At 47.0% G+C, this 23,304-nt stretch overlaps 1 protein-coding gene across 1 annotated transcript in view; it reads right to left on the bottom strand.

Moving 5' to 3' along the window:
- Nucleotides 1-23,304, bottom strand: part of RTF2 (replication termination factor 2) — a 399,848-nt gene that overhangs the window by 361,166 nt on the left and 15,378 nt on the right. Inside the window, exons 2-3 of the mRNA XM_085619275.1 lie at nt 14,747-14,841; nt 14,551-14,644 (exon numbers count right to left, since the gene is read on the bottom strand). Coding sequence (XP_085475401.1) covers nt 14,551-14,644; nt 14,747-14,841 — 189 coding nt within the window. The remainder of the gene's footprint in view (nt 1-14,550; nt 14,645-14,746; nt 14,842-23,304) is intronic.

Raw genomic sequence — 23,304 nt, 5'->3', positions numbered from 1 at the left:
CCCTTTATTCCGGATGTCCAGGGGCTCTACCTACTATGGATCCTGAGCAACTAGGCAAAGTACCACTTCTGCACTTGACTCTCAGTGGTAGCTATGGTTAATCAGTACAAGGTCCCCTTGGGAGGAAGTGTGAATAGAAGTCAGTAAACATGACACATAACTCAAAGAGCGCACAGCAATGTCAATAAATTGATGTCCAGTCAAATACTTATTTCTACAGTAAAAAGTAGTATTTTAGTTCGAACTCTAAGCATTTAAAGCAATATTGAAACTATATATTCACTGAAAAAACCATAGGTTTCACACATGTTATAGTTAGCTGGACATTTTACTGATAAAAAACCAATGAAATTCCCCCGTTATAGTTACTGTAGGCAACTATAACTCACGCGACCGCAATCCTCTGCTGATGCTAATACTGTATTTAGACACTTATTTGCCCATATCTTCTTCCATTAAATTTTAGCTATACATATATTACAAATATTTTTTTTTCATAAAGACACATATGTCATCAGCAGAGGATTACGGTCGCGTGAGTTATAGTTGCCTACAGTAACTATAACGGGGGAATTTTATTGGTTTTTTATCAGTAAAATGTCCAGCTAACTATAACATGTGTGAAACCTATGGTTTTTTCAGTGAATTAGCAAGGTTTTTTAAATGCTATTTCCTAACTATAACGTGTGTGAAACCTATGGTTTTTTCAGTGAATTTGTACGGTTTTTTAAATGCTAAGTTACTTTACGCCATTTGTGGCGTGCGCGCCCACTTAACGCAGTTCGTTCCGTGCACGGTTTTTATCAACTTTAATAAGCCCTGTACATTTGGTGGCCTTCGGCCACCAAAAGCACAGGGGGTGAGGTCAATGTGGATAGTGTTTTTTTTATTTCGATTTTATAATTTCATGTTGCCAAAATTACGTTTTTTTTCTCTATTAATAAGCCCTGCACATTTGGTGGCCTGCGGCCACCAAAAGCACAGGGGGTGGGGTAAGTGTGGATAGTGTTTTTTTTATTTTTATTTTTTTACCGTAAGCGTACGGTAAGCTTACGGTAAGCGTACGGTAAGCGTACGGTAAGCGTACCCCGCGAAATTGCCGAAAAAAAAATAAAACCGTTTTTGCTCTTGGGGGATGTTTGGGGACTCCCTCAACATGACTATGTGGGAGGGAGTTGTCAAAACAGCCCCGTAACATGTTTTTGGCCATCATGTTTGATAAACAACACTCAGTGCGAGAGACAAAATGGCGGACGCCGCTTCCTGGTTTCGGCCGATTCGAATGTTTACTAAGATCTAAGAGCCAATCAGAATCGCGCTCGCGCACGCCACCGTAAGCGTACGGTAAGCGTACGGTAAGCGTACCGTAAGCGGGCTCAGATATATATATTGATTTAAAGGCTATTTTCTCAGAATCTACTGAACAGATTTACACCAAACCTACAAAAGGCACTTCCTTGACCTAGGGACTACCTCTCTGCCAAATTTCTAGTAATTCTGTTCAGCCGTTCGGGCTGTAGCTCGTTCTAAAGGTCCTATGGAAAAATGCATGGGAAAAACGCGTTTTGGGACCCCCCTTTTATCTCAGCCCCCGCTTGACGAATCCCCCCGAGACTTTCAGGGTAGGAGCGGAGCGTAGCGCCCCACCTATTTTGAGAAATTCGCGAGGATTCGTCGACCGGCGCCAAAGTTATTCAAAATAGAATGTTGAGGTTTTCCTATGGAAACGTGGTCCTAACTATAACTACCTACTGGCGACCGCCAGTAGGTAATATATATATATATATATATATATATATATATATATATATATATATATATATATATATATATATATATATATATATATATATATATATATCCCCACAACGAGATGTCCACATGCGAAGACGCACACAACAGCAGGCGGATCCTACCTTTGAAGAATCCTTTATTCAGGCAAAAAACATCGTGTCACTGAACATTTCCCTTGCCTTTCCCCAACGCGTTTCGGAGCTCCTGCTCCTTGCTCACGGGGCTGGTATGCAACGGACAGATACGCGGGAAAACAAGTCTCTACATAACATATCACGCCCTTTATTTGGCTTAAGGTTTGCTGGGACTTGTAGTCTTTGCGTTAAAATATTACCCTAATGGGTTCTGCCTCATGCATCATTCTTGTCAAAACACTCGATAGTGCTTTCAGTGTACAGTCAGTTATATATATATATACATACACAATATCATTTCCCCTGGAGGTCGGGGCTCTAGGCCTATCTGATCGAGCATTAACTTTCATGGCGGCCTATCCTGGCATATGAGGATCGCTGCCACTTGAGCCATATGGCTTCACTTGTCCGCACTTCACTCTGCTAATGGCCATCTTTACAGAAGCTCCCTCCTGGCATATGGGAGTCACCGACTGGAATCTGCACACAGGCAATGAACTGATCAGTGCAGCAGCAGTCTCCTCACACCCCGCACCGGGTGTCCACCCGGCTGGGCACCCCACTGGATCTCACTCCCTCCAACGTTCTCCTCTTTCTTACAGGGCACATTGGTCTTGGCAAGCAGGCAGGTGCTGGTGCTCCGGGGTCCAGAGCAGGTGGTCTTGGTTTACCTGGGTGATATCCCCTTACCAAGCATGGAGACTGGCTGGCCTTGCCACCCAGCCCTGGTCACAGGCAGAAGTTTTGCAGAGCTTCCCCCCCTCACATATCCCATCTTGCTGCTTGGTAGATGACACATTTTGGGGTCTCAACCTCAACTTCTTATAGACCATTTCCAAACACTAAATATAATTTAGCGTTTGCGTCTTTGGAGTTTTATGTTATGGTTCTGCTTCTTTTCAAGTGTACACTGATCTCTCTTCTTCCTCTTGAAAGGCTGTCTGTCACAGAAGGAGAGACTCTGAAGCAGATAGTCCCACAACACAGGGAGTGATGAGAGTTCAAACCTGGATGTCAGCCACAGTAATATGTATATCATACGATTAATCCTCGGCTCACAGCCCTTCTCTTTAGGATTTCCTTATCAGACTCATTGCCTTCCTAAGATGTGTCCAGGCTCTCTCTTTGTGATCTTCAACTCGATCAAAGAGCATCCTTTAAAGTGTACAGAGGAAGTCTCTCTCTCTCTCCCTTCTCCAGTGTGGCCCAAATAGCTTGCAGGAATACAGCAATAAAACAAATTGGTTGGGGGGGGAGGGGGGGGTGGGGGGGGGATGGGGGTGGAGGAATTCCTCTACTCCTCAAGTCTTCACCAAGCAAGCCTGGGCTTCCCAAAATGGAACCCAGGCTCCGCCATGTAATGTACTATTAAAGGCACACTTGCACTCAGTGTATGGCCATAGCACATACATTTATCCAGTACTATTATCTCCATGCATTGTGCCATCACAGACAGACATGCATTCATTCAGCCCACACACTCATTATGTGAGCACAGCTCAGTACTGTAGCCTTTCTGTATTGTGCCATGGTGAGCTGGTGAGCTACTTGCAAACACACACTGCCAGCACACACATTTGCCATTTACATGCTGCACAACACTTCACCCTTCATATACTGTACTTCTCACAAGCATACATACAACTAGCACATGCTTCCACTGCACACGCACTATATAGCACTACAGCTCTCATGTAATGTATCCATTGCAGGTATGCATCCACCCATTAATTGCACTCACCATGTATGTACTGCACAGCACTGCTCTCTGTCTGTACTGTACCCTACCCAGGCAACCACACATCCAGCGCAGTGATCACTTATGCACAATGCAGCACGTTACGCCTAACTAATGCAGGCAAGGACCAGTTAAGCACACAACAGCGGAAGTTTAAAAAGGTGAGTAAGCCTGCCTGCCGGCCTCAATCCAGTGACAGGTTACTACACAGTGTGCTGCTAGCACCGAGCTCGTGCTGCTTAACTCCTGGTGAAGGCAGTAGCCTTCCACAACTATAAGGGTAGCGATTTGGTCACCTCTCCCAGTCCAACAAGACCGCAATCCGTGAGACAGGCCTATGTCATGGCGCATATGCATGATCAGTGTTGGCCTGAGACCACTAAAATATGCATTAGGGATTCAGGCAACAGTACAGTTGGGCACTCCAGGCAGGGGTATAAGTCCATAAAAACGCAGAGTACTTTTCCATCCCAACAGTCACCATGCAATTGAGTGAACAACATTGTAGACCATCCGTTCATTAACTATCATCCATGTCACTGCCAATAAGTATCACAGTGCTCGGTTTCCAAGGGAAATAGAAGGGCAAGACATTATGGAGAGGATGTCAGAATTCTAGAAGGCAGGCTCTCCCTTGTACATTTTATAATAATCCAAATGCCAGTGACTGCCTCGTTAAAAGATACTTTCCTATTAACAGTTCTTGCCCCTACAAGCGCCACTCACTACAGAATACCAATTATATAGATCTGCTCCAGAACATAACCTTGACTGTTAAACGCTGCACCCCCTGCTGACAAGATCTGGATATCCCTATAAGTCAATTTACTACTACTCCACTCTACTGCATCCTCCAGAGCTAACCCATATAATCGGGAATCTAATACTCTGGTCATTGATAGAAAATGGCCTTACGAACTACATTATAGAGAAAAAGTGCTTAGCTATCTAGTATCCAAGGAAACAGATATTGAACTGCTGCAAGAGACTCACATCTCGCAGCAGGAAGCAGACAAACTTAAATGAGAATGAGTGGGGCAGGTGACAGCAGCCTCCAGTATAGACAACATGGACGACACATTTGGCTCTCAACAGTTACTATGTAGGAAAGACGGTGTGGCCATACTGATCCATAAAAACCTCCCTGCCAAAATACAGAAACCCTAGAGTGACCCGATAGCAGATATGTGTTTGCCAAGCTACTAATACAAGGAAACCCTTTTGAAATAGAATCTAAATAGGTTTCCTATGATACAAAATCAGGCTCTCTTTAATCAGAGTAGACTGTTGACAGAACTTGGTTGTACACCTGTCATCACTGGAGGGGATTTGAACCAGACAACAAACCAATCTAGTACTGGTTAGCTGTCCCCCACCCCCCACACCTCCTCCAGATATCCGGAACAACTATGACAGGTGTCATCATCAGAAATTGCTAAAGGACCACTTCTCTTGTGGAACCATGGAGGCTTTAACATCCTGAAGATAGGGTGTTCATAGTTTTGTCCTGTCCTCATGGAACTGACACAATAGATTACTGACTGACCCACTCCAGCATTCTCCCAAAGATTGTATCATGTGAAATCGGTACCAGTTCTAGCCCAGACCACACTCCACTGAGTCTTCATCTGTACATATGGATCATAAAATCCAAAACTAAGACCTGGTGGATAGATACCTTGGGACATTGGCTACCTCAGGAAAAATGGAAATTGAGCCAATTCAAGTAATATATAGACTTCAACGACAGTTTGGCAACCTCACACAAGACCATGTAGGCAGTTGATACATTTTACATGGGGGGCAACTGATGAGAGACAGTAAACAGAAACACAAAATACTTTAGAGGCAGAAACAATCAGATTGCAAAAATAATGTTCCTCAATGCAGGCTGAGAAGCAGTGGCGTAGCTCCCGGACCCAGTCAGTAGCTCTCAGGCCAGGGGCCCATGCACAGTGCTGAAGGGGGCACCCAGGAGCTCGGGCCCATGTATAACAGAGGTTGCTGGGACTATCGTTACATCACTGCTGAGGAGGAGCAAAGGGCAAGGGGAAACCTCACCTGCCCCATAGAGATTACAATGAATTTCGGAAAATTCTACTCTCAGATATATACAGCTGAAGCAGAAATGGACGATATGCTAGAACACACCTTTCTTGTCTGACTGACGATTCTGCAACTTGCAACAAATCTGAGGACATGAATAGTGATAGACATGAGAAGGAAATTACAGAGGCAATCAAAAGAATGCCAATTAGGAAAGCCACCAGAGGGGATGGCCTCCCTCTTGAATCTTACAAGCAGTCAGCCATGCTTACTGTACCTCTGCTTGGACAGATGGCTTGAATGCTTCGTTCAACAAGATGCATATCTCCTTAACTGCTAAACCAGTCAGAGACACACTAAACTGCGGGAATTACAGAACTACATCGCTAAATAATTATAAGAGGAAGATCCTTGTTAAGGTGTTTGTCAACTGGCATAACACAATATTTCAGCTTTCATGCACAACAATCAGGCTGGATTTGTATGGGGATGCTCATCCATAAATCAATCAATTAATAAGCATTTGTAGAGTACCATCATCCTTGGGGGGTATCTGAGCACTGCAGTGCAAGGTCTCGGTCGTGTCAAATCCCCCTGCGAAAAAATCTTGAGGAAACGGCAGGAGGAGGGAAGAAAAGCAGAAAAAGACAAAACAGAGGGCAGAAAAACTAGCATAAAAAGGTAAAACGGAGCGCAGGAAAACTAGCATAAAAGGCAAAATAGAGCAGAAGAGGGCAAAACAGAGGGCAAAAAAGCCAGCATAAAAGGCAAAATGGAGGGTAGAAAAATGAGCAGGAAATCAAAACAGATGGTAAGGAAACTAGCAGAAAAAGGCAAAACCGGGGGCAGAATAATGAGCAGAAAAGGCAAAACAGATCAAGAAACGAGCAGAGGACACACACACAGAGGGAGGGTAGCAGGCAGACAGGCAGTGGACTGAGGGCAAGCTGGACAGGAGAACTGTCGCAGGAGGAGCTGGCACGAGGACCTGGCACGATAAATCATATGCGTACTCCTTTAAAACTGCTTTGTAAATCATGAAGTAAAAGTTACGAAAAGGTGTCCCTTTCCCTAGATGCCGAAAAGGCTTTCGACAAGTGTGGATTGGGGCTACTTGTACTGCAGCATGAACAAAAAGGGTCTGGATACTGTTTATTTCATTGGCAAAGTAGTTATATTAACAGCCCACAGCAGTAGTGAACTGCAACAGCTTCTTGCCTACAGATATAATAATTCGAAGAGTTATCAGACAGGGGTGCCCTCTGTCACCACTGCTCTTCCAGTCAGGTGCAGAACACTTAGCCATCGACATTCAAGCTTAAGGTGACATCAGGGGTTTGGGCAGATAATCTCAAACATCCTGATGTCCCTACCCTAGAACCATACTTCAGTGCTGAAACTGATGGAGATTATTAATGAGTTTCCTCAGTTCTGAGGTGACAAAATTAACTGGGCTTCGAGTGAGGCAATGCCCAAGATGAAAAACACAACTGCATGCTCTGTCAGAGGTTATCCATTTCAACTGGTCCAAACTAAAACTAAACACTTGGATAGATAACCAGGATGTGCTGCAACAACTTAAGAATACTGCAAGATCAAATGCAAAAAGATTTAGAGAACAAATGACAACTTTCCCTATGGGGTAGTATACAAACAGTTAAAATGGTGGGCGCCCCATGGTTGAACAATGCTTGTTCCCGTCAAGGGAGGACCTGGCCTGGCAGTTCGGGCTGGACTGTTCTCATGAGGCACAGGGTCAAGGCTGATTTGTATCTGGCTGAGTCCAATCTGGGGTGGCGAAGTAAGCTAAAGAATGATGATGGATTCAACCCAGATCTGTGACTGGGGGTGAGTGTCTGAAAAGTTTCAGCACTCCGTCCATCATCTCCTTGTGTTTGCTTTGTTCGCTCCAATTTGGCAGGGTATGCCCATACGAGGGTCCCTTGCTCACTTTGCCACTGGATTCAAGCTAGCCTGGCTGACGAGGGGTGTTACCCCGAAATCGGTCCCAGGATGCTTGTTTCCGGTCCAGTGAGGACCTGGCCTGGCAGTTTGGAATGTCCCCATGAGGCACAGGGTCAAGACTGATGTGTATATGGCTAGGTCCAAACTGGGGTGGCAAAGTGAGCTAAAGAATGATGATGGATTCAACTCAGATCTGTGACTGGGGGTGAGTGTCTGAAAAGTTTCAGCACTTCGGCCATCATCTACTTGTGTTTGCCTTGAACTATGTATTTGGCATGATACCCCTGGGAGTGCCACACACCGAGATTGACCATATCTAAGATTAATGCAGCCACATCATCCAGAGACCTACATTTACAGAACAGCAAGCTTCCTCATGCCACACAGCATTTGTCCCAGCTGACCTATCACTTCTGCAGCAAACTAGAGCTACCAAACAAGGTGGTGATGGAAAGAGGCATACAGAAATGATCAAAAGGTCCTCAGATAAGCTACAAATACCAAGTTGGGAAAGACTTGGCAGAGGAAAATCCAGTTCTAGTGAACTTAATCAAGATATAGTTAGTTGCCATAAGATTGTCAAACAAAATGTCTTCCAACACATGCAAGCTCCCCTATAACACAATGTAGACCTGCACACCAAACAGCAAACGCTTAACTGGCCTCTGAGGGAATCAACCAATTAATCAATCAAGGTTCTTATACAGCGCAACTACTCACCTGTAATGGTCTCAAGGTGCTAGGGGCGGAATGCAGTTCAGTCAAAGAACCAGGTCCGAGGTCCTTCTGAATTGACGCAGTAATGCTGACTGCCTGAGGTGCAGTGGTAGGGAGTTCCAGGTCTTTGCAACGAGGTAGGAGAAGGAAGGATCTTCCTCCAGCCAATGTCCTGCGGAACCATGGGATAGTGGCCAGGGGCAGATGGGCAGAGAGGAGTTGTCTGGTTGGTGTGTAGGAGAGGCAGTGGTTGAGGTATTTGGGTCCAGTATTGTGCAGTGCTTTGTAGGTATGCGTGAGGAGGTTGAAGGGGATTCTTTTGTTGATCAGGAGCCAGTAGAGGTCTCTCAGGTGACTGGAGATGTGGTTTCGGCGGGGAATGTCCGGGATAAGTCTGGCAGAGGCGTTCTGGATGCACTGCAATTTCTTTTGGAGTTTTTGGGTCATGTGGGCATAGAGTACGTTGCTGCAGTCGAGCGTGCTGCTGATGAGTGCTTTGTGGACAGTTCTCCTGGACTCAGTGGGGATCTATTTGAAGATCATTTGGAGTAGGCGGAGCATGTGGAAGCAGGAGGACGATACAGCGTTGATTTGGCAGTTCAGAGAGAGTGAGGAGTCGAGGATGATGCCAAGGGTGTGTGCGTGGTCGGTGGGCATGCCCCCCCCCGCCCCCCCCCGAGTGCTGATGCCCACCAGGAGTCGTCCCAAACAGAGGGAGTGGAGGTCAGGATGAGGGCTTTGGTTTTGTCAGAGTTGAGATTTAGGCAGTTCTTCTTCATCCAGGAGGCTACTGCCTCCATCCCGTTGTGGAAGTTGCTCTTAGTCGCTGTAGGTTTGTCAGTGAGGAAGAGGATCAGCTGTGTGTCGTCAGCATAGGAAACAGAAGTTTATCAAATCAATCACACATCTGGTATCAGACAGCTGCTCTAGAACATTCATTGAGCTGCAGGAAAAATGTACCTTGAATTCTTCCCACTACTGGTGCGAGGTTCAACTTAAGTAATGCTTGACAAAGTAAATTTTACAAAAGCATGATTGACCTAACATTCTCCACATGGCACAGCTATATAGCACAATGGAGATGTTATAAAAACTTGTGTCAGGAGCCTCTTATAGAAGAGCTGTATTTCAAGTCTACAGGAAACTACTGTGGCTCAGATGGCAAATGTGGATACAAAAGACATATGGGGATGATGAGTGGGGGAACTACGTAGTCACCATGATAGGGCATTAAGGGAGGCCAGATTCAAATGTAGTTATTTCATAATCATTCAACGTTGGCATTGGTCACCATATAAGTTACGCAGGGCCAAACTTTCATCAACCCCACAGTGCTGAAAATTTTCTCACCCAGTTGGAGAGATGATTCATGTTCTCTGAGACTATATATGGGCTCATATAAAGACAACTAGCTGTCTATCCTAACTCCAACCTTGGAACTTCTACCTCTCCACGACACCAAGTACATAGTGGGCATTAACAATTACTGCAAATGGTGGCTCAACTCGCCCTTGCAGTGTCCACTCTGTGCATACTACAACACTGAAAGTCAGCTTCTTCACCCAAGATACAGGGATAGAAATATCCCATGATGACTAGGGCCATGTACTAAAGGCTAACCTATAAGATAAATAGGCTGTCCGGATTTCGGTTTTAACCGACTCTACCCGAGATGACCCTACCGATTGCAAATCAGCTGACCCGGTTTAACCCGAGTATCGCTGAATTTTTCAAATTGGATTCACTACTTGGCCATTTGCACCTTTTGGCCACTTGAGGGAGCCAAAGCAGTACAATCGGGGGTAACTACAACATAGAAAAAATGTGTTTATAGCACTGATCATAATGGGAACATACGGAAATAAAAGACTTGGTTTCCACATTAAAAGAAATAGTGTCATTTAACGAGGGGGACGTCAACTTGTGATACACTGCCACAACTCATGAGAACAATGACAATCACTGTGCGCTTGTGTATTCGAATCGCTAACCAAACTGAGTGCTTCAGAAAAGCTCAAATAAACAACCTTGTGTAAGCGTGTCCCTCTCGGTAAAAAAGTAAACAATAAAAGTGAAAAATACCGGCACCAAATTTCAACTTTTGCCGTGAAAACCACAATGTGCGCCAACCGTGTTATGATACTATATGCATGATATTTCGAGGTGCAATCATGCTTATGAGTTTCAATACGAGTGCAGGTTATAAAATCGTGCCTATGTGTGCGCGCTGGCCTATCGGTGCTTACTGTAACTGGTTGCGATGCTTGCATTCGTGCACGTGTGGATATGCCTTTAAAACCTGTGCCCGCATTGTAATCAGGCCCGGTTCTAGCCACCCAAACAGGAGCCTTGGCCCTCGCAGTGAGGGCTTGAAGGCAGGCGCGCAGAGCACAAGTGGTGTGTGTCAGCCGAGACAGCCTCCCGGGTGCCCACACACAGACAGTTTTTGAGATTATCGAAGCCGCACCGGAGTACTTCACAGGTCTTTAAAAGACCATTTACATGTAAACGAGGCTTTGTTTATTTTTTCACTCTTCATCTCCACATGACGAAAGGCGACAAAACCTTTCTTTGGCCGTGGTAACCTTTGCCTACTCTCCTGCTGCGTGGATATTTCTTTTTCTATGCAGTGCAGGAGAAAAGAAGTTTGTTTATTCCTATTCACCTTTCCTGACCCCTGCAGCTGTGTATCACATCAGGCTGTGACACAAAGTTTGACTCACGGAGTAGGTAAGAGTGTGTTACTAGTTGTTTTTCTTTTATAAATCTACACAGGCTCAGCAGGACACATACCTCGTGTCTGCTTCATTTAAACAGTTTTTTATCCTTATCATGGCCGATGCAGGACAACAATAAGACAATAAAAGATGCCCAGATAACGCTAGGGATTAATGATCCTGCTGGAGAGCAATCATTTGTCAGTTAGTAGTTTTTAAATGCAGACGAACTGCAGTTTATGTGGAAGCTCAGTGGGTTACTGTCATTGTGACAGAGATCCTTGTGTTACTTGCAGTTCAGAAGTTACAATCCTAACATAGGACAGTGACCAATGAACTGTCATCAAAGAGCTGCATGCAAACCTGAATGGTATAGTTAGAACTTCGCTTTTTTTATTTTGTGATATAGTTAGAACTTCCTCAGTCTTTCATCATTCTAATGTTGCTAAAATGAGTATCTTTGGGCAGATATACATTTTTATCAGTAAAGGCATCCCCTAACCACTGGAGTACTCTTTAAATCCTGAGTTTGTGCTTCTCCAGACCAAACCCTCTTAAAATCTACTGCCCACCAGTATGGATGACATGTGATTCATACACCTTGTAATCCTCATTGGCTTATGTGACATTCCCTGTAGACTAATTTACATACTTGTATGATTCGTTGTCTCTGTATAATGTGTGCGTAGTGTAAAGTACTGACACACACTACACTGATATGAGTAGGGTGGCAGGGAGGGAATCCGAGGAGGAGGTAGTGGGAGTGGCTATGGAGCGATGAGGGGCACTGTTGAAGGGTGGCAGTGAGGGAATCTGAGGAAGAGGTCATGGGGTGGAAGGGGAAGCTACGGAGAGATGAGGTGCACTGCTGGAGGGTGGTAGTGAGGGATTCTAAGGAGAAGGTCATGAGGGGGAGGGCCTACAGAGAAATGAGGGGCACTGGTGGAAGGTGGCAGTGAGGGAATCCGAGGAAGAGGTCAATAGAGGGGCCGTGGAGGGATGAGGGGCACTGTTGGAAGGTGGTAGTAAAGGTATTTACGGAGAAAGAGGTTATTGGTGCGGCGCCAAAAAAGACTTTCGCATCAGCGCTGAAGCCGGCCCTGTCATGGCCTTTCTGTTTATTTAATTAGCAGTCTGGTCATAGGGGCTACTGTGGAACATACTTTAAAGTGTCTGCTAATTATATTTACCGCTATATTCAATGTTTTAAGTTTGAAGGTGATTTTACTAATGTTTTTACCGGGAAAAATGAAAGTGGAGCCTGATGGTGCCTGATATGGGGCTGGGGACCAAGGTCAGCTGTGAGATAAGGTGCACTGGAGAGAAGTAGTGGATAATCAAGCCTGTAAGGGAGTGAGTGTGTTGCAGAGTCTGGGGTCAGGAGGAGGTAGTAATGAAGAGGAATTCTCCCTGAAGGCTCGCACAGAGGGCGCCCGGGAAGTGTCACTTGCCTGATACTTAAGGCGTTTAACCTTTTGAATCACTCGGCTTGGTTAGCGATACAAACACACAAGCACACAGTGTTGTCGTTATTCTCATGAGCTGTGGAAGAGCTTCATGGGTTGAGGTCTCACTTGTTAAATTGCAAAAAAAAAAATTAACAGGGGGAAACCATGTTGTTTATTTACGTTTGTTTCCGTGATGAAATGATTAGTGCTAACATATTTTTTTCTTTTAAAAGGGGGATAGGGGCATCCTAAGTAATTACAGGCCCATCCGTTTATTGGACAATCTGCAGTAGATTTTCCCTAGGCAGTTTCTTAATCAACTGGAACAATGGATGACAGGCTGTTTTCAGGCGTAACACTAGCACAGTTGACCAGGTCTTCAGGCTTTCTCGGATTTTCTGGAAATACATTAAAATATATCTAGCGTTTGTTAAACTGAGGAGATCATTGTCTAGGTCCCAGACATTTGTTGTGGAAATCCCTCAGGTTGATGGGAGTCCCGGAATCCCTATTGTCTATCATGCTTTTCCTTCATCAAATTTGTTTGGTTAGAGGTTTTGTGAAGAACCGAAGGCATCTCAAAAAAATCTTGTGTTTATAAGATGAACTGGAACCTTCAGTTATTCAGCACTATGGTGCTCTTGCTCTTCGGGGTGAAAATACACTTTCTAAATACACTTTCTGTTCTGCTCATCGAATGTGTAACTTTGTATTATGCTATGGTGGCACATATGAACACTTGTAAATCATGTCGTCCGAAGCTCCCAGTGATATTGTAGGGGAAATTATGAAAAATGATCCGAACTGTGAGACGTTGCTGGCTGCCACAAACGATTCTCTGTAGTTTGTACCTATATACACTGCTTGGTCTGGTCAGATGGTGACATTCTGGCATTCATCTCTTCAGCACACATCATGATCGCCCTCTTATCCAGTCATACAGTGTGGTCCTTACCATGGCTGGGGCCTGACGAAGAAAGCAAGCAATAATAACAGCAAAGCGTTCCATAAACACCGGTAAAACACTGTCTCAGTCGTTTTTTATGGCGCGAAAATGAGTAACCACTGAAAAGCACTGTTTTTTTGAGGTATTGAAATCACTGGAAAACACTGAAAAAACACCACCAGAATTTACCAAAAATAGAAACTGAAAACAGGAAAGCCTAAAGATAAACAATCGATGCAATCTATTTGAGGAGAGCTGAGGCCCCTATCGGAGTGATTGGTTCCAACCATTGTTAATGAAGTCTAGAGATTAACAGAGGCTTGTGTCTTGTATAAGTGAAGGTACCTTGTGAACAGAGAATGCTTTTAGTCTAGCATCCAGTTTGGTGAGCCTGATGACCTTGAGCATGAACAATTCTATTATCCACTTGTCTCCTTTCTCTTTTATATGAATTTTCTATAGCTGGTTCGCTTTATTGGCGACTTTGCTGTCAAAGGAGTGGTTCTCCTCTTTGTATTAACTATTTGTCCTTCGATACAAGATCATATTAGATATCTATTTTGAAAACTTTGTAAATTAATCCTGACTATTGTAAAACTTAATAACAGATTTACAAACATGATATCTCAAACACGTTTGTTTGCGAATAACCAGTGATTATCAATGATGTCACCAAACATATCATTGGTGATGCTGTGTATGCATGAAGAGGTCAGAGTTAAGGTTAGATTCACTAATCATAACTGGCGAATTTCAGTGGTTTTTAAGCTTTGTTACCACTGTTTTTTGGTAGCAGAGAGAAGTCTATATTTTATAAATGCTTGTGATCAGATAAAGCTGGTAGACACTAAAGCAGTCTTTAGACAAGACCTATAATGAGGTTTCCCAAGATCAAGGTGTCTAATAATCAGTCAAGACAAACTTACGATTCCTTGAACCAATTACAGTGCAGTGCTTAGGATGTCTCCACTACATCTAGCAATCTATCCATCCATATTGTATGGTCACACTATAAAAGTTGGCATCATTATTATGAGGGCCTCACCTTAATGCTCTTAATATGTGCTGCAACCTCTGCTATTGGTTTATCAGGAGACTTGTCCAACAAATACTCAAGGATGGCATCTTTGTTGTAGAGCCTGAGAATATTGACAATCATGGTTACATTGTATTACAGCAGACACAATGAATCACACATTACTTTAAACTAAACAATCTTCATGAATAGCAAACACCCATACCTGCCCAGTTCACAGGCTACAATCGGTTTCTTTAACGCTTCCTGACTTAGTGAGCAGTAGTACCACTGGGCAACCAGTTCAGCATTTTTATCAACCTAAGCCAGAGGAACAAAAGGTTAGTATTAAGAAAGAATTCAAAAGATAATATTGACAGTAATTGAAACTTACAGTTCAAAATTATAAACCAAACAACACGTGAAATAATACAACATTGAAATATTTAAAAAACAACACGAATGATAAACTAAAGCATATTTTAAGAATTTGTACGGATAAGGGATTTCCTTATGAATTTATCCATGCAATTAATTTTGGCATTAATGACTGGTTGCTGTATGGTTCAAACACAATACATAAATATACACAAAGTATAATCTTCTGAAAAGTAGACTTGAAACTTTAAAAAGCCTCTCATATTAACAGGAAATTTTATTTTAGTTTATTGACAGGTAGATCAATAGGCTCACTGTTTGTCATTGTCATAGCAATTTCAAATCGGTCAGATCCTAATGACTTTAACCCCTTCAGTGCCCGCCCCTTTCCCCGCCCAGTGCCGGCCGAGCTCGTCATAGGCACAGCGCCACCGCGGCCCATGACGAGTCCAGCTCGTCATGGGCACTGAAGGGGTTAAAGTTAATTGCAGAGATGTCTGAGTTTCTGTCAACCATGGCGAGCCAATGGGGAATTGACTATAGTGATATTTCATTTGTTATGAATTTTATCAAATACCTTGCCATGTAATTTGCAGTTACATGTATAAAGCACATCTGCGTAGATTCTTTTAAGCTCCCAGGTACATCTATGTAGCTTAATAATTGCATTTTTGCAAACCCCTTCCCACTGTACAGTGACAAATCACTAAAAATTGCCTGTACTGATAAGGTAATGTCTAAATTAAGACAACAGATAATTAACATACAATTCGGAATCTAGCCGAATTTGCGGCATGTTTTCACCTCTAGTTGAACTAAAGAGCTTAATAGTGATTCAAATTGGGAAATCGAATTCTTAAATAAATAAATTAAAAATAAATATTAAAATGTTGCTTCTTGCCGTCTTTGAAATGATGTATGATTTTTTATCAAATTCAACTTCAAACTTGTATGTGACACTGGAAACAAAAGTAAGACAGATTATAATAGTTACCATCTCAGGGTCTATTTACACAGGAAATTAACCTCAGTCTTTGCTGACTCTTTTAATGTGATCAGGGGAGGTTGAACATATTTTGTGCATCAATGCGAACATAAAGGGAGCAGAATGGTTTAAAGAAAAACATGTAATGAAATACTAGAACCATCCGCAAAAAAAAAACTGTTTTAATATCACACACCCTCATAAGCTGACACTGCTTCCTAATTAACTAAATAGATTGTGATGGGTATATAGAAAGCCATGTACTCCAGCAGGACAAAAGACAACTTACCAATCAATTCAAAGAGAACAAGCTTTGAAAATGCAATAGGTGTCGCCTTTGATTAAGTTAAAGCCATTTGCTTTGCTAATGGTATTTTATAGCAATGCAAATGGTTTTAACTTAATGACAGGCGAGACCTATTGCATTTTTTTTTTTAAATAACAAATTTTATTGGGTTATTTTGCATTATGAGGGGCACAAGCCCCACAACGACCTGTAAGGAATAAAGGATATTATTTGCACCAACAACATTTATGTTGATGAACAGTACCTGTCGAACATGCAGGTGAAACAATATAAACATTATGCAGACAGTTTTCGATCTCCACAATAAGACATATGGCACACCGGATTCAATGTATACAGCACAGCAGGGCGGCAATGGTCCATAACGATATAACAAAGTGATAAATGTCAGGGGTCAAGGGGTGCCACTCATGGATCCGCCTCAGGTAAAGGAGGTAGGTCGATTCCACGATATGTCGTCCATCGGGTCCAGATCTTACGATGCTTCGTGGGGCAGCCCCAGGGCATCGAAGACAGCGATCTCGGCCCCCATGCATTTATCTAGCTCAGTCTTCCATTTGCCTATGGTCAGGGGAGATGTCGCCTTCCACCCTTGCGCAATGTCCCTCTTGGCGATAGTAAGGGCCAAGAACAACAGATGCTGTTTATAACAGTTCACCACAATATCATTGGTGGAATGTAACAAGAAAAGCCGTGGGTCAAGGGGAAGCTCCCATGCCAGCACTTCATTAAGACATGACCGAACCCTACGCCAAAAGGGTTGCAAAGTCGTGCAGCTCCAAACTGTATGTATAAATGACCCTTCCTCTCGGCTACATCTCAAACAGATAGGGGACTGGATGACACCCATCCGCCAGAGCCGCACCCTAGTATAGTACACCCTATGTATGCATTTAAACTGGATGAGCCAATAGAGCGTGGAGACTGCAGCAGCCCTCAGGCTGGCGATTGCCTTGGCCCAGTCGTCGTCGGTCAATTCTGGAATGTCAGCCTGGCAGGCAAGTCGAGTCTTGTCAAGGGTGGTGGGTGTGTATGTCGTCAATGTCTGGTATATTTGTCTAAACTTGTGGAGACCAAGATCACCCATTAGTAGGCGGCCCTCCAAGGGTTGGAACTAGGGGAGAGTCTCCAGAGTGCGGATCCGGGGAATGAGCGCATGGCGGAGCTGGAAACATTTGTAGAATTGTGACTTATGTAGGTCAAATTCAGCCTGCAGTTGTTGGAATGATTTTAATGTGGTGCCCTGTAGCACATCCCCAAGGGTCGAGATCCCCACCAGGTCCCATCCCCGAAACCCGGCCAAGGCGGCCACTGATCGAAGGTGTGTAGCCTGCCATAGGGGAGTTTGCTGGGTAAGTTTCCCCTTCCACCCCATCTGTCTGGTCTTGGCTCTCCATAACTGTATGACCACTCTGCCCGAAGGCGGTAAATGTTCTAAACGTTCAGAACTATATAATAAATGTAGAAGAGGGACCTGCTCCATTGCAGCCTGCTCTATTGCATAGGCCGGATCTGTAAGTGAATTATACCACCATTCGTTCACTACGAGGATATGAGACGCTACATAGTAGGAGTATATATAAGCTGCTTCTATTCCCCCACAGTACGTAGACTGTATACAGGTACGGAGCGCAACACAAACTGCCCCGCCATTCCAGAGGAATTTGTTTTGTAAGGCAGTGATTTGCGCAAACCATGAGCGAGGGATAGGGTATGGGAAGTTTTAGAGGTGGTATAAGATCCGAGGCAGGGAAACCATCTTGAAGATGGCTGACCGCCCATAGAGGTAAAGGGGGAGAGAGGACCTATTGTCGTTTCATTCTTAAGGCCCGTTAACAGTGGGGTGATATTGTGTGCACAGGAAACTTTAGGGCACGGAGAGGCATATATCCCGAGATATTTGAAACCATCCGTGGCTCGGGAGAGCTGCGAGGCCCATGAATCGCAGCCTTGATGACCACACACTGGGAATAACAAGCATTGGCATAGCCAAAAGGTCTCGCCTTTGGGTCCTTATAAGAGTTTAGCCAGAGCTATTGACTTTGCCAATGTCTTCAAGCTGTACTGTAGAGAAGTGTGGCTGCTGTGCAGCATGCTGAAAAGTTATAATAAAAAAGTGTGAGAAGCATTATTGTTACCTTATATATGACCAAGAAGGCATTATGTACAACTGAATGACCATATTAAAAAAAGTATTTACAATAAAAAATTTCCTCAGTTTTCTTTGTTCTTGTAATGCCGGCAACTTGTTTCTGCCTATTCCAATGGTTGTTTGTTAAAGCTTTTTTTGAGGGGGCATAAACAATCGGAGGTTGAAGGTTGGGAACTAGTACCTGTATTATAACACTAGCAGCGGCCAGACGCTAGGGGAGAATCAACAGATGCCAGATTCCGAGAGCAGGCTGAGGTGGTTCTGAGTTGGTAGTGGTGGTGGTGACTGGTGCGGAGACGATGCTGAGGTGATGCTGAATGATACTTAGGTCTTGCTGAGTGATGATGATGTGGTGGTGTACTAGTGCAAAGGTGACGCTGAGTGATGCTGTGGTGACGCTGAGTGATGCTGTGGTGGCGTCAAATGATGCTGTGGTGGCGCCGAGTGATGCTGTGGTGGCGCCGAGTGATGCTGTGGTGGCGCCGAGTGATGCTGTGGTGGCGCCGAGTGATGCTGTGGTGGCGCCGAGTGATGCTGTGGTGGCGCCGAGTGATGCTGTGGTGGCGCCGAGTGATGCTGTGGTGGCGCCGAGTGATGCTGTGGTGGCGCCGAGTGATGCTGTGGTGGCGCCGAGTGATGCAGTGGTGGCGCCGAGTGATGCAGTGGTGGCGCCGAGTGATGCAGTGGTGGCGCCGAGTGATGTTGTGGTGGCCCTGAGTGATGCTGAGGTGATGCTCAGGTCTTGCTGAGTGATGATGATGTGGTGGTGTACTAGTGCAAAGGCGATGCTGAGTGATACAGATGTGGCGCCAAGTGATGCTGTGGTGGTGCTGAGTGATATTGTTGTGGCACTGAGTGATGTTGTGGTAGTGTTGCTGTGGTGATGCTGAGGGATGCTGTGGTGGTGCTGAGTGATGCTGTGGTGGCCCCGAGTGATGCTGTGGTGGCCCCGAGTGATGCTGTGGTGGCCCCGAGTGATGCTGTGGTGGCCCCGAGTGATGCTGTGGTGGCCCCGAGTGATGCTGTGGTGGCCCCGAGTGATGCTGTGGTGGCCCCGAGTGATGCTGTGGTGGCCCCGAGTGATGCTGTGGTGGCCCCGAGTGATGCTGTGGTGGCCCCGAGTGATGCTGTGGTGGCCCCGAGTGATGCTGTGGTGGCCCCGAGTGATGCTGTGGTGGCCCCGAGTGATGCTGTGGTGGCCCCGAGTGATGCTGTGGTGGCCCCGAGTGATGCTGTGGTGGCCCCGAGTGATGCTGTGGTGGCCCCGAGTGATGCTGTGGTGGCCCCGAGTGATGCTGTGGTGGCCCCGAGTGATGCTGTGGTGGCCCCGAGTGATGCTGTGGTGGCCCCGAGTGATGCTGTGGTGGCCCCGAGTGATGCTGTGGTGGCCCCGAGTGATGCTGTGGTGGCCCCGAGTGATGCTGTGGTGGCCCCGAGTGATGCTGTGGTGGCCCCGAGTGATGCTGTGGTGGCCCCGAGTGATGCTGTGGTGGCCCCGAGTGATGCTGTGGTGGCCCCGAGTGATGCTGTGGTGGCCCCGAGTGATGCTGTGGTGGCCCCGAGTGATGCTGTGGTGGCCCCGAGTGATGCTGTGGTGGCCCCGAGTGATGCTGTGGTGGCCCCGAGTGATGCTGTGGTGGCCCCGAGTGATGCTGTGGTGGCCCCGAGTGATGCTGTGGTGGCCCCGAGTGATGCTGTGGTGGCCCCGAGTGATGCTGTGGTGGCCCCGAGTGATGCTGTGGTGGCCCCGAGTGATGCTGTGGTGGCCCCGAGTGATGCTGTGGTGGCCCCGAGTGATGCTGTGGTGGCCCCGAGTGATGCTGTGGTGGCCCCGAGTGATGCTGTGGTGGCCCCGAGTGATGCTGTGGTGGCCCCGAGTGATGCTGTGGTGGCCCCGAGTGATGCTGTGGTGGCCCCGAGTGATGCTGTGGTGGCCCCGAGTGATGCTGTGGTGGCCCCGAGTGATGCTGTGGTGGCCCCGAGTGATGCTGTGGTGGCCCCGAGTGATGCTGTGGTGGCCCCGAGTGATGCTGTGGTGGCCCCGAGTGATGCTGTGGTGGCCCCGAGTGATGCTGTGGTGGCCCCGAGTGATGCTGTGGTGGCCCCGAGTGATGCTGTGGTGGCCCCGAGTGATGCTGTGGTGGCCCCGAGTGATGCTGTGGTGGCCCCGAGTGATGCTGTGGTGGCCCCGAGTGATGCTGTGGTGGCCCCGAGTGATGCTGTGGTGGCCCCGAGTGATGCTGTGGTGGCCCCGAGTGATGCTGTGGTGGCCCCGAGTGATGCTGTGGTGGCCCCGAGTGATGCTGTGGTGGCCCCGAGTGATGCTGTGGTGGCCCCGAGTGATGCTGTGGTGGCCCCGAGTGATGCTGTGGTGGCCCCGAGTGATGCTGTGGTGGCCCCGAGTGATGCTGTGGTGGCCCCGAGTGATGCTGTGGTGGCCCCGAGTGATGCTGTGGTGGCCCCGAGTGATGCTGTGGTGGCCCCGAGTGATGCTGTGGTGGCCCCGAGTGATGCTGTGGTGGCCCCGAGTGATGCTGTGGTGGCCCCGAGTGATGCTGTGGTGGCCCCGAGTGATGCTGTGGTGGCCCCGAGTGATGCTGTGGTGGCCCCGAGTGATGCTGTGGTGGCCCCGAGTGATGCTGTGGTGGCCCCGAGTGATGCTGTGGTGGCCCCGAGTGATGCTGTGGTGGCCCCGAGTGATGCTGTGGTGGCCCCGAGTGATGCTGTGGTGGCCCCGAGTGATGCTGTGGTGGCCCCAAGTGATGCTGTGGTGGTGCTGAGTGATATTGTTGTGGCCCCGAATGATGCTGTGGTGGCGCCGAGTGATGCTGTGGTGGCGCCAAGTGATGCTGTGGTGGCGCCGAGTGATGCTGTGGTGGCGCCGAGTGATGCTGTGGTGGCGCCGAGTGATGCTGTGGTGGCGCCGAGTGATGCTGTGGTGGCGCCGAGTGATGCTGTGGTGGCGCCGAGTGATGCTGTGGTGGCGCCGAGTGATGCTGTGGTGGCGCCGAGTGATGCTGTGGTGGCGCCGAGTGATGCTGTGGTGGCGCCGAGTGATGCTGTGGTGGCGCCGAGTGATGCTGTGGTGGCGCCGAGTGATGCTGTGGTGGCGCCGAGTGATGCTGTGGTGGCGCTGAGTGATGCTGTGGTGGCGCTGAGTGATGCTGTGGTGGCGCTGAGTGATGCTGTGGTGGCGATGAGTGATGCTGTGGTGGCGATGAGTGATGCTGTGGTGGCGATGAGTGATGCTGTGGTGGCGATGAGTGATGCTGTGGTGGCGATGAGTGATGCTGTTGTGGCGATGAGTGATGCTGTGGTGTCATACAAACTTCCTTCACGCTGACCTTTAGTCCCCATGTAATCATCTTGCAGAAGAGAGGAATGTCAGCAAGATGTTCGCGGTGAGCACTTAAGTCACTGAGCCAACTTGCTATTTGTCCACTTCGCCACCATTACTACCTTCAGATTTTATTAACTGCTCCATCATTATTTTAAGAGGTAGAGCAGAAGGGTACATTTATAAAAACAAATGCACAAGAAAGTTTAGATCTCAGATGACTAGACAAGTTTGAGTCTGATTCTTTGGCCGGTGAGGAAAGAGCAGATCCAGTCGAGGGAGGTTCCCTGTATGCTGGCATTGTGGAGTCTGGGCTGCTGGAGTCGCACCCCATCGTTGCGAAGCCCGCATCTTAGTGAGCAGGTGGCCGCTGGGCCACGAACGTGTAAAAAAATGGCAGCCAAAGGTGGCTGTGAGTGCCAATGGCCATTGGAGCGGTGACTGGCCTGGAGGCCACATAACGGGAGGTGGGTGTGCAGTCAGCGCTTGCACACCCTTTCTATCCCTGAAGTAGCCATCACTGGCTGATGAACCCCTCAAACTACTGCAGCCAGACTGGTGACACATGTGGGCAATGCGGGACAGACTGAGAGGACGCACTGCTGTGATCCTATACCAGGTGGGTGTGGAGACTTCAGCAGAAACAGCATGCATGACGAACTGTAGCAGATTAAAATGGGGTATGTACCACAGCCCCTACATACAGCCTTCGGTGCTAGGGCAAGTATCCCTGATATCAGCCAAGAGGGGAGTGGAGGCGCAGTGAGGCCTACCAGGCACCAACATCGAGCAGAACTGGTGAGCTCAAACTTATCAAGGAGTAGATGTGTCTGCACAAAACTAGCAGCAAGTGTGACGCTGGATTTGAGACTGCCCCGAGACATCTGCATCCAACATCTGGGGTGTCAGTTAAGCGATCCCCCATGAGAAGTTCCCCCATTGCCTAGGATGTCTAGGTACCATCCGTGCTTGGGCCTCTGATTGTCCTCCTCAAAGAGCGCCCTACCTCCCCCTTTGCCGCTTCCCCTTCCGGGGAAAAGAAGCGGCCATGGAAGTGCACCAGAGAAAAAAGGACGATACTATTAAGCACATGATTTCACATGATTTCTAAATCTGCCACTAGGAGAGCTAACCGGGCCCGAGACCCTGCATCTCCTCAGAGAACCCCCTTCACTGTACCTCAGGAGAGCTGCACGGATGACAATGCCCCAGTTACCCGTGGGTTCATGGAAACCCTTTCCTCACGCTGCGAGATGACATAGCAGCCCTTAAGCAGGAAGTAGCCATGGATATCAAAGACGTCCGACGTGAGATGGCAGATATGGGGCACCAGAATGACGCCTCAGAACAGAGTGGTGATACAAAAGAAGATGCGCTCAAGCTAATCGATGTGAGCGGACACAGCTCCTTGGCCAAAATGCAGATCTCCAATTCCACCTGGAGAACAGGTCACACAGATTCAACATTCGAATCAGAGGGGTCCCGCTACAGGTAGACTCTGGAAAACTAGAAGAGTATCTCTTTGTCTCTTTCACCACATAGCACCAGAACTCGCCAAAAAGGAAATCGTCTGAGAGCACCCACAGAGCAGACCGACCCTCAAATGCCGCTGGGATCCAGGATAC

This window comes from Triturus cristatus, chromosome 7, assembly GCF_964204655.1.
Source record: "Triturus cristatus chromosome 7, aTriCri1.1, whole genome shotgun sequence".
In the NCBI taxonomy this organism is placed as follows: domain Eukaryota; kingdom Metazoa; phylum Chordata; class Amphibia; order Caudata; family Salamandridae; genus Triturus; species Triturus cristatus.
The sequence above is the reverse complement of the archived record's forward strand: the minus strand, read 5'-3'. Positions and strand labels throughout refer to the sequence as shown.